The 14,889-nt window shown below is 32.8% G+C and overlaps 2 protein-coding genes and 1 long non-coding RNA gene across 3 annotated transcripts; all 3 read right to left on the bottom strand.

Annotated features, from left to right (window-relative positions):
- Positions 1-998: 998 nt before the first annotated feature.
- On the bottom strand, positions 999-1,919 carry LOC105792479 (uncharacterized). The gene is made up of 2 exons (XR_001133308.2): positions 1,594-1,919; positions 999-1,300 (listed from the first exon to the last, which is right to left on the bottom strand). It is a non-coding gene; the product is annotated as an uncharacterized LOC105792479 (long non-coding RNA).
- A 1,924-nt stretch (positions 1,920-3,843) lies between these two features.
- On the bottom strand, positions 3,844-6,533 carry LOC105792477 (calmodulin-binding protein 60 B). The gene is made up of 7 exons (XM_012621069.2): positions 6,323-6,533; positions 6,157-6,235; positions 6,003-6,055; positions 5,426-5,919; positions 5,174-5,334; positions 4,853-5,059; positions 3,844-4,761 (listed from the first exon to the last, which is right to left on the bottom strand). Exons 1-7 carry the CDS (start codon positions 6,418-6,420, stop codon positions 4,150-4,152), a joined length of 1,704 nt encoding a protein of 567 aa, XP_012476523.2. The 5' UTR covers positions 6,421-6,533; the 3' UTR covers positions 3,844-4,149.
- A 6,755-nt stretch (positions 6,534-13,288) lies between these two features.
- Positions 13,289-14,222, bottom strand: LOC105792476 (uncharacterized). Its single transcript, XM_012621068.2, has 2 exons — positions 13,939-14,222; positions 13,289-13,581 (listed from the first exon to the last, which is right to left on the bottom strand). Exons 1-2 carry the CDS (start codon positions 14,138-14,140, stop codon positions 13,457-13,459), a joined length of 327 nt encoding a protein of 108 aa, XP_012476522.2. The 5' UTR covers positions 14,141-14,222; the 3' UTR covers positions 13,289-13,456.
- Between the last annotated feature and the right edge of the window lie 667 nt (positions 14,223-14,889).

Genomic DNA, 14,889 nt, shown 5'->3' with positions numbered 1-14,889 from the left:
ATTTTATAAAAAATTTAAATTATTTAAAATATTAATTAAGTTCGGCTTAAATTCATGGGTGAATTTATTTTATAAATATGAATGAGTTTAAATAAAATTTGAGATTCATATATTTGATTAAATCAAATTTAAATAAGTATAAAATATACTAATATTATACATAAATTTGACTTTTCAACAAAATCTCTAATATAATTTTCTAATTTTATACAATTAAATACGTGTTTGTATTTAACTAAATGTGTATTCAATAATTTAATAAATAATTTTAAAATTATTAAAAATATAATTAATTATATTTTTCATTAAATATCTTTACTTATTATAAAGCATTTGGTTGAACTTGGCAGTGTAATTACTAAAAGTATCTTAACTTCACAAAATAAGAAATATTAATAATATTTTTAGTTTTTATGTATTTTAATAATTTTTTAATAAATATATGTTATTTTTTACTCACATTGTAGATGTGTCGTAATTTAGTAATTAATTATGTTGTTTTGAATTAAAATTACTTAATATTTTTATATAAAAATATGAAATTAAATGAGAATTTAAATAAACTAAGAAAGTATAAAATCAAGAGTGATAGCCACTCCTTTTTTGCAGCATCCTCTATTCGGAATTTAATTTAATTTAATTTGAAAGCCATATTTTGATCTGGCCGTTTTTGGGATGCCCCTAATAACCAACGAATGGCAAGTGTTTTTTCTTGTGTGGATCCTATTTCAATGAGAACTTGATGAGTCGATTCGGCTACATGTCTTGCTTTTACTGCTATAACGGGAGTTACTCCACGTATTGCTTGACATAAAACAGATAGTGAATTTGTTTCTATTTTTTGTTGAATCTTTTTCAAGGCTTGATAGATAATTTAATAAGCCAATGATTTTTTTTTCCGTGTTTTAGAATACGATTAACCAACATGTTAACTAATCGATTACGATAAATTGGATCGGATTTTACAATTTTTTCTTCGTGACATGAGCATAAAAGGGTTCAAGAATTCATTTTCTTTTTATAATGACTATGTAAGAGCCCATTTTTGCCCGGGCCCAAAATAGAAACCCAAAATCCAGAATTAAAAAAAATCCATTTACAATTAACCCAAACGAACTAGCCCAATTTTCAGCCCAAACCCAGTTTTTTTAGCCCAATACCCCAACCAACCCTAGCCCACAAAGAACAAAACTTTTCAGCAAAATAAACCCTAGCTAGCCGCTGCTTTGCGTGGCCTCTTCGTCTGCCCCTCGCGCATGCACGCCTCTGACCAGCCGCCACCCAACGCGTCTGACACCATCTGCAAAAAGCAATAAACACGCAGCAGAGAGAAGAAAGCGAATCGCAAAAAAACAAAAGAATAGAAGCAAACAGTTGTAATCTCGGCTATAAAAAGCCACTCCGATTTCTTTGTATGCTTCTTCGGGGACTTTTTAGACAAAAAAATCAGAAATCAATAAAAAAGGGTTGTTGTTCCTATCCTCGGTTTTTTTTCTTTGTCGATTTATTTACTGATTTATTTATTTGTTTATTTCTTTCGAAATCGTTTTAAAGAAAACTATTAATAAATAAAAAGGTATAAGAGAGGGTTACCTGAATCGGTTTGTGCCGTCGGTGGCCTCTCGTCGGCATCGGATCTGGATTCGGAGAGGGAGGGTCGAGAGCCTCTATTTCGTTGCTTACGGGGCTCAAAGACTTAACTTTCTGACTAAACCGGAAACGGGCTTTAAAAGCCTGCTATTGCCCTTCGTCGGCCGTCGGATTTAGTGGCGGTGCGGCGGACAGGTGAACGGCGGTGAGAAACCCAACCGTCGGTAGGCATTGGGGGGGGGTTTCAAAGAGCCTCCCATTTTTTTTTCTCCTCTGAAGAAGGAAGAATGAAATTTCAAAAAAATATAGTTTAAATAACATAAACTAAACTGCGCCGTTTAAGGGAGGAAGATCTGCAGATTATTGCCCTAATGGGTAATTTCCCTTTGGTCCCTCCGATTCCGCGGCATAGTCAATGCAGCCTTTTGTTTTATTTAATTTCGGCCACATAATTTTGCACCTGCTCCAATCGGGTCCTCCGCAAAACGTTGCATGTGCGGGACAGGGAATATTGCACAATCGATCCCCATGTCCTCAGCGCCTTTTATTTTAGCCCCCCTAGCCAACTGTTTCATTTATTTACAGTTTTGACCCCCCATAATTTTGTCCATTTCCAGTTTCGTCCTTAGTTCTTTAATTTCTTTAAATTTTTATTATTAGTTTTGTTTGTTTTGATTTCATTTTTATTTGCTTTATAACTGTGTAAATTTTTTTATATATATTATTACATTTAAATAGTTTGATTTCATTTCACTTTTACGTTTTATTTACATTAAACATTTTGTTTATACATATCCTTTTCTATATAACATTCCAAATTTTTATATTGGTTTGCTTTTATTGTTTATTTTATTTTATGTTAAGATGTGTTATATATATATATTAGCTATTATAAACTGCTTTTATTTTGAATTCATTTTAGGCATCATTTCGTTGAAATCGTTTTATTATTTTAAAATTGTTTTATATACCTTTTAAACGCAACTTATTTTTTAAAATGCTTCATTTGTTTTTCGTTTCTTACATATTATTAACCCTAACTTTCTTGTTTGGCATTACTTATTTTAAACTCGTCACTATTGTTTTAACATCCTTTTTTACATCTTATTTGATTTTACTTTACTTTTACATTTCTTAATTGTTTGTCTAATTAATGGGTCTTTATTTATTAATGTTTGTATTTGAATGATGAATATGGTGTGATTTTTGCTATCGTGTGTACTATAATTAGTTTACTCGTATTTTCATATTATTGCCATACATTTGTGTAATTATCCATGCCCCAACAAGTTGTCCAATGTGGATTGCTTTATTTTATTCTAAGTAAGATAAATGCTTACCTTCAAATGGATTACCCGCTATTATTCGAAATGGAATTTTGTTAAATAAGGCAATTTTTTGCATTTTGGAAATTCGGAAAATTGTACCCTAACTTACTGGGTCTCGATTTTCTCGTAAAACCCAGATAGCAAAATATCCTTTTGAATTTCAAACACATAAAATTTCCAAAATAAAGGCAATATTCTACATTTAGAAAATTCGAGAAAATCGTGTCCTAACTTACTGGGTTTCGATTTTTTCTCGTTGATTCTAAGTAACCGAATATTCTTTTAAAATTAAAATAAATGAGGTTTAAATAAAAAGTGAAATGCAAACTTACTCTCAAAGTATGAGATGTCGGGCCCTAACTTACTGGGCGTGGCCTCGTGTCACTTCGAGATAAGGAGGCATTTTTCATTTTTTGATTTAATTAAAGCATTTTTAAATCAACATTATAAAGAGGGATCGTATTTTTAAATTCTTTTCAAGTTTTTGAATTTTTGACACCAAGACATTAAGTAATCGACTAGGTACCAATTTTGGGCGTATCGAGGGTGCTAACCCTTCCTCGTGCGTAATCGACTCCCGAACCTGTTTTTTTGAATCTCGTGGAACAAAATCATTGTTTTAATAAAATCTAAATCGTTTATTAAAAACAACCGTTTTATGAGGTGACCCGATCACACCTCATCAAAAAAAGGATTGGTAACGACTCCCGTTTTTGTTTTTGCTTTTAAAATCTAAGTCGACCCCGTTTTATCAAAAAATGGTGTCAACAGACTAAAATACTTTATTTTGGCTTTTTGACCCAGGAAAGGAGTGTATAGGGACGTCCCGTCATCTATATTTCTTTTTCAATAGTTTAATGGCACATCAGTATTTTCGTTCTAAAAAATTAAAATCTAAATGAAAATCCTAAAATTTAAGATGAAATTACTAATCAACAGATCAACATAAGAATTTATTATTTTTTTAACTTTCAAGCAGCCTTGTTTTGATTGCAATTGTTAATTACAAGTTACAAAGGTGAAATCTACAACCACATAAATGAACCTAAGAGAAAATACTACTACTTGCCCTCGCCTACAATACATTACAATACATTTCCATAGGAAGAAAAAACGCTACATAAGATTTAGAAACCTATGCTGAAACATCTAGGAGACTGATTATTATCTCCTGATTGCATTAAACATGTAGGAGATGCTTAATTGCTGTGCAATTGATCTTATATATTATTCATGTACATATACCTTGTTGCAGCCAGTCCTGCCGCCGCCTTTTTGCAGCGCCGCGGCTGATTGATTTCCATTGGATAACAGCTCGTACCTTCAACCACCTGTTTTTGGGACACACTTCTCTTGTCTCTCCGATGCTTCGGTCATGTACATTGAAGCTCGGGAAAGAAGACAAGAAGCTTATAGATGATGTTTCATAGTCTGGTGTGAAAATGAATCCACTGCCTTGTGCCCATGCTGGAGTGTTGTCCTGATTTGTACCGAAACCGTCGTCCGCGAAAAATGAAAAACTGTTGTCTGCATTGTAAGGGAAGATCCCTTCCATTCTAAAACTACTGTTTCTTAGCATTGGATTAAGTGGTTCAATTCCCTGTAAGGGTTTGGGATTTTCCACTTCATAGGAAAATGATGTTGAGGATTGGTTCAATCCTAGTGGCATGTCTGGTCTTGTACCTGAGAAATCAGGTTGCTGCAGAAGTAAATTAGAGGTGCCTACTGGTTCAGGCAGCAGATCGGTAAAGGGCATCGAAGGGCCCATAATTGCTCGCCGATCAACTGGGGTCAGGTTCCAAACATTCTTGTAAGCTTGTCTCTTTGCATCTTCCACTAAAAGCTGCAAAATGAATCAGACAAATCATTCAGTCTTATGTCTTAACATAAACAAATCTCATGGATATCATATATATGACATATAAAGTACAAACCTTCTGAGAAAAGGTTAAATTTTCCACAGGTAGGTAATCTTGGCCATCAAATGTTACTTCAACAACCTTGTAAATAGAGTTTAATATGAGTCGAACTCTTTGTGCAGTTCCATGGTAGGCATACCATTCGTCATCATCAGGAACACATGATAAAGCATGTTCTATGATTGTTTCCCATACCCTGTTTGAGATCCCACCACCTAGTATCTGCAGTTATGTCACAATTCAGACAGGTCAGCACTCAGCAGATGAAACAAAAAAAAAAAAAGAAAAGAAAAGATCAAATGTTGTGATTGACATGAAATTTTTTTCATTTATTACATTGCGTAGTGCGATTGGATCGGTAACAAGCAACCGTAAGAAGTCCTTCACGGTATGAACGTTTTTACATGCCAAACGTTTATGGAAGGCGCCGTCTTTTGCTATTCTTTCGAGACGCCATACTTCGTCATGAAGGAGCGGTGGGTAGTGCTTCTTGTACACTGCATACAAATAAAGTTTATGTGTTAATCGAATAGAATTATACAGAGAATATATAGGATTGAAGTTGAAAACAGAGTATTCAAACTTTACATTCTCCCCGGTGATCCTTCACCATGAATGCATCACTTGTAGCTTCCCTGATTGTCACTTCACCAGCACTCCTTTGCACAATTCTAGCTCCCAACCGGAACTTTCGACATCTTATCCAGCTCGAATTGTCGGTGAAAATCACATTATCAACAGTACCTACACCATCTACCAACGTAATGTTGAGATCTCCAGTTACCAACGGCCTTCTACCTTCTCGTTCACGAAGAACACTGGCATTGAATTCGTTTTCGGTCCAATCTTGTCGTTCATCAGTGCCAAACTCACCGTTAAGGACGACAATCTCGACCTTAATAGAAGACAGCGAGCCAGACGAGACCATTGCCTGGCTAGTTGCATCAACTAGGATAATCCGAATGGGATTACCATTCTCAGCCTCAACCTTGCTGCCTGTAAATATAGTTGAAGGCGGTTTATCGACGAAACGTAACTGCAGCCTTCGTCCTCTTGATGCCTCGATCCGATTAAGCGAAGGCCTAAAAAAGAATCAAACCAAAAACCAACTTAGACTTTTGTAATCTATTACATAAAAAATTGCAAAAGAAGCAAAATAGCTAACCTTGAAGATGGATGAATGGAGGACCTAATTGCAGCTTCCACTGCCTCGTGAACCTACGTTCCAACAATGATCAAAGGTACAAAGCATAAATATACATATTCCCAGCTTAATAAATTCAATTCATTGATACATAAGATCATGTATGTGATCTTACCCATATTCTAAGCATTGGTTCAAGGTTGAGCACAATTTTATTAAAGGAAAGCCCTCCGACACCCATTATGTTTCTAATACTGCAAAAAAACAACAAATTAAAGAAAACCCAATTCGAAAACATGTAAACTATTAACTTATAAAAAGAAAAAAAAGGGCCAACTCACTTCTTAAGGTTAGTTCTTCTTTTTGGTTCAGGGACCATAACTTCATTCCTTTCATCATCACCATGATCAGGAGCAGGCCTCTTAGTAGGCAACATCATGAAAACGGAAACAAAATATAAAAAGAAAAAGAAGCAGAAAACACTGTGAGCAAACAAGCCCTTAAACCCAGTTGTATCCAGCTAGTTCTATATAAATAAGCTTTCCTTGACTTGAAAACTCAACTCACTCACTGAAGGTACCTGGAAACTATTCGAAGCCACTTGTATAAAAACACGTAAATGTCATTAAAGTCAAGGAAATATTGTATTTAAAAGATAAGAAAGGAGAAAAGGTAAAAAACCCTAAAACAAGAAAACAACACTATTTTATGCTAATTTTGGTGAGTATATACTTTAAAAAGGATCAACCTCAGACTTAAGTTGTACACATCACTGAACCAGACTTTAACTAAAAAAAAAAAACTGCTAATAAAATCATTGGGACCATTAACGATTAACGAAAGTGGAACAACAAACAACGCGCTATCATCATTGAAATTTGAAAAGTACATAAAGAAAAACAATAAAGTGTACTGTGAAAACGAGTCATTCATTGAAATATTATTCGATTTTAAATGTAATATTAGAGGATTATGAAACAGAAAATGTTGGATTGTAGTTGTTTTTATGACAAGAGAAATATGAAAAAAAACACGGTTGGATTGCATTAAATTAAAACGCGTGCATGAAAAGAACTCAAAAAGCATATGCATTGTGTTGTTTTTCCACAAATACCGCGTTGCGTCTAGCTTTGACTGCTGAGAATCGCGCGACATGTATTGAAAATCGCATTCCCTTTTTCGCTTAACTTAATTTTCTAGAAAAATAAAATGCTTAGATTCTAAGCAATTATGTGTGTAATGTTCCTTAAAATTTTAATTAATGTATTAACTATTGTTATTTGTGTCAAAATTAAAAATTTAAAATTCGAAAAATATAAAGACTTAAAATAATCCAGTTGAAGAATATGCATTGAATCTACGATTGTGCGCATGGTACATGACTAGTAATTATTGAATTTAACTAAATGGATTTAACTGTTGTTGTTTGGATTAGGATTAAATTTTAAAATTTCAAAAGTACGAGGACAATAATTGACTAATTCAAAATATAGAACTAAAATGACCAAATTATATAATGACTAATTGCGAATTTAACCAATATATATTGATACAATTTCTAAAGTGGAAGACATTAATGCATCTTCTCTAAATTATAATAACAGATAATAATACCAATCGAGTTAAAATTTAATTGACTATACAAATTTATAATTGGTTTGGTGAAAGTATGTATATACACAAACAATCAATAAAAGGTTTTATTAAACTATATATTAATGGGTGAGTATTTGATCTACTACAGTGCATTTTTAACTCGACAAATAGAATTATAAATTTGTAATGTGTCTTATTTTTAAAATTTTAATGTACTTTATATACATTTCCCATCAATTCAACCTTACTTTAACAACATAACAAATAACAGACCCGTTTTTGATATTTTTGGAACTCTAGGTGAAACAATAAATTATGACCCCTTTTAACAAAATTATAAAATGTAATATAATAAAATAAAACATATACTAATAATTTCATTAAAATAATATGTTTTATTACATTAGCGAATAAGATATTTTCTAACAAAATTTTTAAAAAATATTTTCATTTAACCTACTTCTATGTCATCAACAACCAAAACACAAAAAGTCATAAAAAAAAATTGGTTCTGTGAGCATTCCGAAATGTAAAATCATTAATGATAACATTAACATCAATGTTTTCTAAAAAATCCTTCTTGATTGATAAAATTTTCAAACCATTCAACCATTCTCTATTGATAGAAAATGGGCCCCTTTTCTTTTTTCTTTTTTTGTCTGCAATAAAGCTTCGATCAGAAGACTTAAAATGTTGAAGATTTTTTTTTATGTTAAAAACTGAACTTAAAGAGGTGATGGGTTCATAGAGTAGAAGCATTTCATTGGGTGCTTGAAAAGGCAAATCATGAGTATTGCACAAGGATGAATTAATGAGGCAAGTGGTGAGCTTGGCCTTCGAAAATGATAAAAATACTTAAAATTACAAAAATATTATAAATTAGTGCAATAACAAAGTTGCACGTTGCCCCCTCCCTCAAATTTATGATTCAAAATTGGCCCTCTAAAATGATTTTTTAGCTTTGCCCTTGGCGTTGCGTATGGTTGAACTCGAACTCTACCCTATAGCATTTTCATCCATAAGATCCCTATATGTTTTTGACTCCAATCATGTGTAATACGAATGATTTGCCTTCTCAAGCACCCAACAAGGAGCTTCTACTATATCAATTTGTTGCCTCTTCAAGCACTCCGACTCCCAGTAAAGTTGAGGGACAAAACTTCTCACTGGGAACAATATTGACTTGTTGAGGAGTTTATTGGCTCTCGATGGATAACACTTTATAAACTTCTTTTGACAGAGTTTGTCTCCCTTAGAGGTGTTCATGAGCTAAGTTTGAGTTTAACTTTTTCAACCCTAAACGAAGTTGAGTTAGATTAGCCCGTTATATAAAATATATTCTAATTAAATTTAAATAAAAATAATATTTTTTTGAACTTTAAAACAGATCATTTAAATAGATTAAACTTAAACTTGAATTCTTTTCAAATCAAACAAACCTATTGTTGACACCATTTTTTTTGGATGAAACGGGGTCGACTTGGGTTTTGACGAAAACGAAAAAAAAACGGGAGTCGCCACCAATCCTTTTTAATGAGGTGTGATTGGATCACCTCGAAAAGTGGTTGTTTTTAATAAACGGTTTGGTTTTATTAAAACAACAAGTTTGGTCCACGAAATTCAGAAAAAGCGGATGCACGGAGTCGGTTACATACGAGGAAGGATTAGCACCCTCGTCGCCCAAAATTGGTACCTAATTGATTACTTAATGTCTTAATGTCGAGAATTGAAAATTTTAAAGAGATTTAAAATACGATCCTTTGTTTTAAGAGACTTATATAAAAAGTTGTTTGTCTAAAAAAACTCATATGATAAAATTTAAAAGGGGTATTCAATTGTCCAAGTCAGATGAGAAAATTGCAGCCCAATACGTTATGGCACAATGTCTCAACTTTCCAAACATTGAATATTGCCTTTGTTATTTTTAAGAAAATCCTCATCCCGAGGAAAGCAACGTGTCACATCCAATGCGTTAGGACACGACATATTGAATTCTCGATAATGAGCTTTTATTCATTTTAAAAAAAGTAATCTCGATTATTTAGATCCAACAAAGAAAATTGGAACCCAATGCGTTAGGGCTCGATTCTCTCGAAGATCTAAAATACCGAATATTACTTATTTTAAAATTTATTTTTTGAAATCTAAATAAAAAATGGGTGTAATAGAATAATGATGATAATGTAAGTAAAATAATACAAGCACAACTAAGATGAGCAACAAATAAAATACATAATAAACAAATAAAAAATACATGAAATAATAAATGAATAAAAATCTAAAGCATTTCATAAAAATAATGAACACTTCAATAAATGAATAAATAAATATCAAATAAAATAACGATAACAATACAATTATAAAATGAAATATTTATGTATGTGCATCTATAAATTATAAATTATATGAACGTATATACATATATAAAAAAACAAATATGCATATCTATGTATATATATATATATATATAAATTATAAAGCATAAAAAACATAAGTATGTATATATAGGTATAAATTGAGAAATATATGCATATGTGTACATATATATGAAGTGTAAAGTATATATATCATATAAGTATTTATATCTATATAAAATAAAAAGGTTATGTACGTATATATATTATAAATATGTATGTATGCGCACATATATATAGTAAAATTTGAAATTAACAAGACATAGATAATGATAATAATAATAATAATCATAATAATAATAACTTATTAGTTTTAATAATAAAATAACCAAGATATAAACAGAGGGCTAAATTGAACACAAAAAATAACATTTGGGGACAAATCGCAAATAAATTAAAGGGGAGGGACTATCCTGAACACGCGCGAGACATGGAGGGACTAAAAAGGCAATTTGTCCTTCTCCTTTAAAACGACGTAGTTTCATGGAGGGCTAAATTGAAATCCAAAATAAACTAACAGGGTAAATTTAAAAATATAAAAAAAACTAATTGCGAAATCATCAAAAAGTGGAAGGGCTAAAAGTGCAATTAGCCCTTCCATTGAAAACACGCGGATCCTCCTGGTAATGGGTCGGGTCGACCGCGGGTTGTGTAAAACGGCGCCGTTTTGGCGCTAAAACACTCAGACAAAATGACGTCGTTTCGTTCTGTCCATTTAAAACAATTTTTTCTTCTAAAATTCCATTCTTTCAGCCTCTTTAACAAAAAAATTCAGAGAAACAAAAAAAAGGAAAAAATGACTCAGCCACCCCCCTTTTTGGTCTCGGTTCGGCCAAAGGGCCACCATCGATCCCGCCGTGAGCGGTGGTCGGAAGCCCAAACATCGGGTTTTTTAACACCCTGCTTCGTGGACCGACAGAAGACCAAGTCTTCATGCTTTCGGGGTCGCGAAAAAACAAATTGTCGCCTTCCTCGCCCGATTTTGGTGACCCAAAGGAGGATTCCGGCGACGACACTGGCGGAGCGATTCAGGTAAGGTTTCTTTCTCCGTTTCCCCTTTTATTTTGTTTAAAGATTTGTAAAGTAAAAATAAAATAAAATAAAATAAAATAAAATAACAAGAAACGCAAAACAGAAAATAAAAAGAGTAGATGCACTGTAATGAACCTTGCTTTTAATCTGCTTGTTTCTTTTATTAACTTTTTTTTGTGTTACAGAAGTTGTTAAAAAAAAAACCCCTTTAAAATTACATATTGTTGGGTTTTTATAACCGATTGTGTCATCATTTCCATTGCTATGATTGTCCTTTCTTTCCTCTTTGCAGGCGTTTGAAGCGGTGAGAGATGAGTGGCAGTTAGTGATTGGTGGCTTCTTGGTTGGCGAAGCGAGGTGGGTAGCTGGCGGCATCTAGGGTTTCAGAAAAATGAAACCCTAGTTAGATATTTTTAGGAAATTGGGCACAGCTATTGGGCTTGGGTTTGGGTGTAAATGGGTTTTGGTTTTGCTGGGTTAGGTCTGTTAGGGGCTAAATTTGGGTTGTTGGGCTATTCGGGTTTTGTATTGTAATTGGGCCCGGGTTTTTTTAAAATTGGGCTTGTACACCTATCCGACTGAATTCATGAACCCATCTAATCTATCTGCTCAACAAATGCTAATTAATATTAAAATTTTATTAAACATAGAATAACTTAAATACAATAACAAAATAGATGAACATTATAATTATAAAACCTGCAAAATCTTGGTCGTGATTCCCCAAGTAAAAGCACGTTATCAACCAAATCTACAAAATAGCTAAGAAATGGTAATTCCAAGGGTTATATATATAATTCCGAGAAAATCATAAAACCAAAATAAGATAATAAAATCGACCCTTCATTCCTAAGTCTCAAAACTTTATTTGAGTCTAAAATAATTAAATACTCCCCACTTGTTTCACCATGTCACTTTCACTGTCGGCCGAAATGTCCCTTTTTTTTCTAGCAAAAAAGAAAAATGGTGGCTGGTGATGTTTTTGAATTATTGATCATTTTCAACTACTCTTTTATTGGGAAAGAAATTAGGAGTAGAAATTAAAATGTAATTCTTATGATAATAAAATATAATTTTATTATTTTAATATTAAATTAAATTTTATAATTTTCAATGCGATCAAAGTACAATTTTATTTTACTAATTTAAATTTTAAAATTTTAAAGATTTAGATAGAAAATTTTTCATTTTAGAATACTCGTCAACTCCTAACTATGCCCTTGTTTGATATAAATTTATTTTTCCTATACATAATTTAAATTGCAACATATTTTTTTTATCACGGTACTACGAGTTTAATTCGAAATCTGATTGTTAATGATAAACGTGCAAGTGTATACAGTTTTATAAATAAAAATTGCACATTTGTTTTGGTTCAAGCTGAGACTGTGATTGCATGCATATTTGAATATTTTATTAAGTTGATTTTTCACGTTAATTCTTGGCAACTTCCTGGCATTTACGGTCTCTTCTTCCTCCTCCCTACCAACAACTTTCAAAGAAATCATTGATCCTGAAAATTCCAGGAACTTATGTCTCTATTTAATTTATACACATATATACATACTAGTTTAAGGTTTTTTTATATAAATAAAAAATAATAATTATATAAATGGAATTAGTTGCATATTATTTACAAGAATGATATGTATTAAATAATAAAATTCAATCACCCATACTCTCAGGCGACACCAACCCCAACAGTACACCCATTATAAGCAATTCATTTTAGCTGAATTTTTTTTCAAGTAGTGTCGCCAATTAGGGTGGCGACATCAAAATTTTTAACCATATTAATTGTATAAACATAAAATATTGAAGAAATACTGAGCAAATACAATTGAAAATACTAGTGTCACCTAACACATTTTGTATAGGCTCAACGTTTGCTAATTCAACGAATAACTCAATTGGTTCAACGTTACAGGGTGAGCAATACAGTGCGATTATAGTCTCCATATCATATCCTTTGCAAGTTGCATCATCAATAATTTATACGGTAAATATATAATAAAAAAAAGAGAAAATGACGAGGTATTAAAAATTTCAGTGTCACCACCCTAATTGTCAACACCACTTCAAAAATAATTTTTCTTTTCGACTGGAATGATTTGCTCATGATGGGTGTCGTATTGGGGTTGGTATTGCCTGACAATAAGGCATGATTGAATTTTACTATTCAAAACATACCATTCTCCTAAATAATTTGTAATATATCTCATTTTCGTCATTATTATTTTTATATTTTTTATTTAAAAACCTTAATTTTAATGACATAAATACAAATCGTAACATAGCAAATTGTTGGATAAAAATTGTACAGCCCAATATTTGTCCAGCCCAAATACAAAAATTAAAGCCCGAAATAACCCTGGCCCAAAACCCAAAAACAACGGCCCAATTGGGCCCAAAAATTAAAAAAATCATGGAACCCTAGGGTTCCTTGCCTTTCCAGCGCCGCTTCTCTGTCCCGCTCCCATGCGCGTCGTACGCTACTGTCGTACCTACTCTCTGCTCGCACCAGCCCACCGTCACGTCCTCTCCGCGTTTCTGACTCACTGCAAAGAAGGAAAACACGCAACCAAGCATAGAGACAGACCACAAACAGGGGAAAGAGGGACTAATTCATTTTTTTTCTCTCTTCTTCTTTCGGTTATAAAACCGACTATTGTAAAAATAGGGGGGATTTTGTTTTTCCTTTGATTTTTCTTTTTCCTTTTCGGGAAGAGCCGAGTTTATTGTAAAAGAAGAGTTTTCTCTTCTTTCATTTTGGCTATGAACATTAAGGAAAATAAAAATCCAAAATAGATTTTTGAAGGTGACTTTTTCTTTTTTTTTTTCATATTTGCGTTTCTGCTTGTTTATTTTATTTTATCTTTTACATAAAAATAAGAAAGAGGGAGAAAGGGGCTTACCGAGGACGAACGTGGCTGCGCCGTCGGAGGGCTTCTCCTCCGTCGCCGTTTCGGATCCAAGAGGGGCTGAGAGTTCCCCTCTTTTCTTTGTTGTTTTCGTGGGTTGAGAGATCTGGGATCTCAAGGACACCGTGCGAAAGGGGCATGCAGGCCATTTCGCGACACCGGCCACCGTGTACGGTGGCACTAAGGCAGAGACCATGGCCGGATTACAGGCCTGAGAGAGAGAGCCTTGCTCTCTGTTTGTTTGTTTGTTTTTTTTAAAAAATGAGATGAACTGATTTTTTTGGGGTTTTTTAAACATTTGTACCAAATGAAAAACGACATCGTTTCACCTGAGGGTCTCAGCGACAAAACGGCGCCGTTTTGCGCGACCCGCGCGCGACCCGACCCGTTACCAGGAGGATCCGCGTGTTTTCATTTGTTGGGCTATTTATGCCCGTAGTCCTCCCACATTTTTGTTTGTTTTAGTTTAGTCCCTTTTTATTTTTATTGTGTTTTTAAATTTGGCCCTATAATTTCGGCTTTATTTCAATCTGGTCCTTTGAAGCTGTGCGTTTTGGAGAAGGGAAAATTTCCCTTCCAGTCCCTCCTTATTATTCACGCATTCAATATGGTCCTTCCTTTTTCATTTATTTATAGATTTAGACCCCAAAATTTAATTTTTTCTTCGATTTAGTCCTTTTCTTTGTTATTTTGGTTGTTTTCCCATTAGAATTAATCAATCTAATGCTATTATTATTAATTATTATTGTTATTATTTACTCATTTCTACCTTTTAATCTTAATTCTGTTATGTACATTAAATATATATGTTTCTACAATATATATATACACATATTTTGCTAATATATATATATATATATATATATATATACATACTTTTTAAAAAGTTGTAAATATATTTTATATTTCATTTTTTGTACGTACATACATCTATATCCATATGTA

Source organism: Gossypium raimondii, chromosome 8 (assembly GCF_025698545.1).
Source record: "Gossypium raimondii isolate GPD5lz chromosome 8, ASM2569854v1, whole genome shotgun sequence".
Taxonomy (NCBI): Eukaryota; Viridiplantae; Streptophyta; class Magnoliopsida; order Malvales; family Malvaceae; genus Gossypium; species Gossypium raimondii.
The sequence above is the reverse complement of the archived record's forward strand: the minus strand, read 5'-3'. Positions and strand labels throughout refer to the sequence as shown.

Coding starts and splice junctions, on each gene's coding strand:
- LOC105792477 (XM_012621069.2), bottom strand. CDS start 6,420: ATGATGTTGCCTACTAAGAGGCCTGCTCCTGATCATGGTGATGATGAA. Junction 5,920..6,002: donor TCCATTCATCCATCTTCAAG/GTTAGCTATTTT, acceptor ATTCTTTTTTAG/GCCTTCGCTTAATCGGATCG. Junction 5,060..5,173: donor ATCCAATCGCACTACGCAAT/GTAATAAATGAA, acceptor ACATAACTGCAG/ATACTAGGTGGTGGGATCTC.
- LOC105792476 (XM_012621068.2), bottom strand. CDS start 14,140: ATGGTCTCTGCCTTAGTGCCACCGTACACGGTGGCCGGTGTCGCGAAA. Junction 13,582..13,938: donor CGCAGCCACGTTCGTCCTCG/GTAAGCCCCTTT, acceptor CCTTCTTTGCAG/TGAGTCAGAAACGCGGAGAG.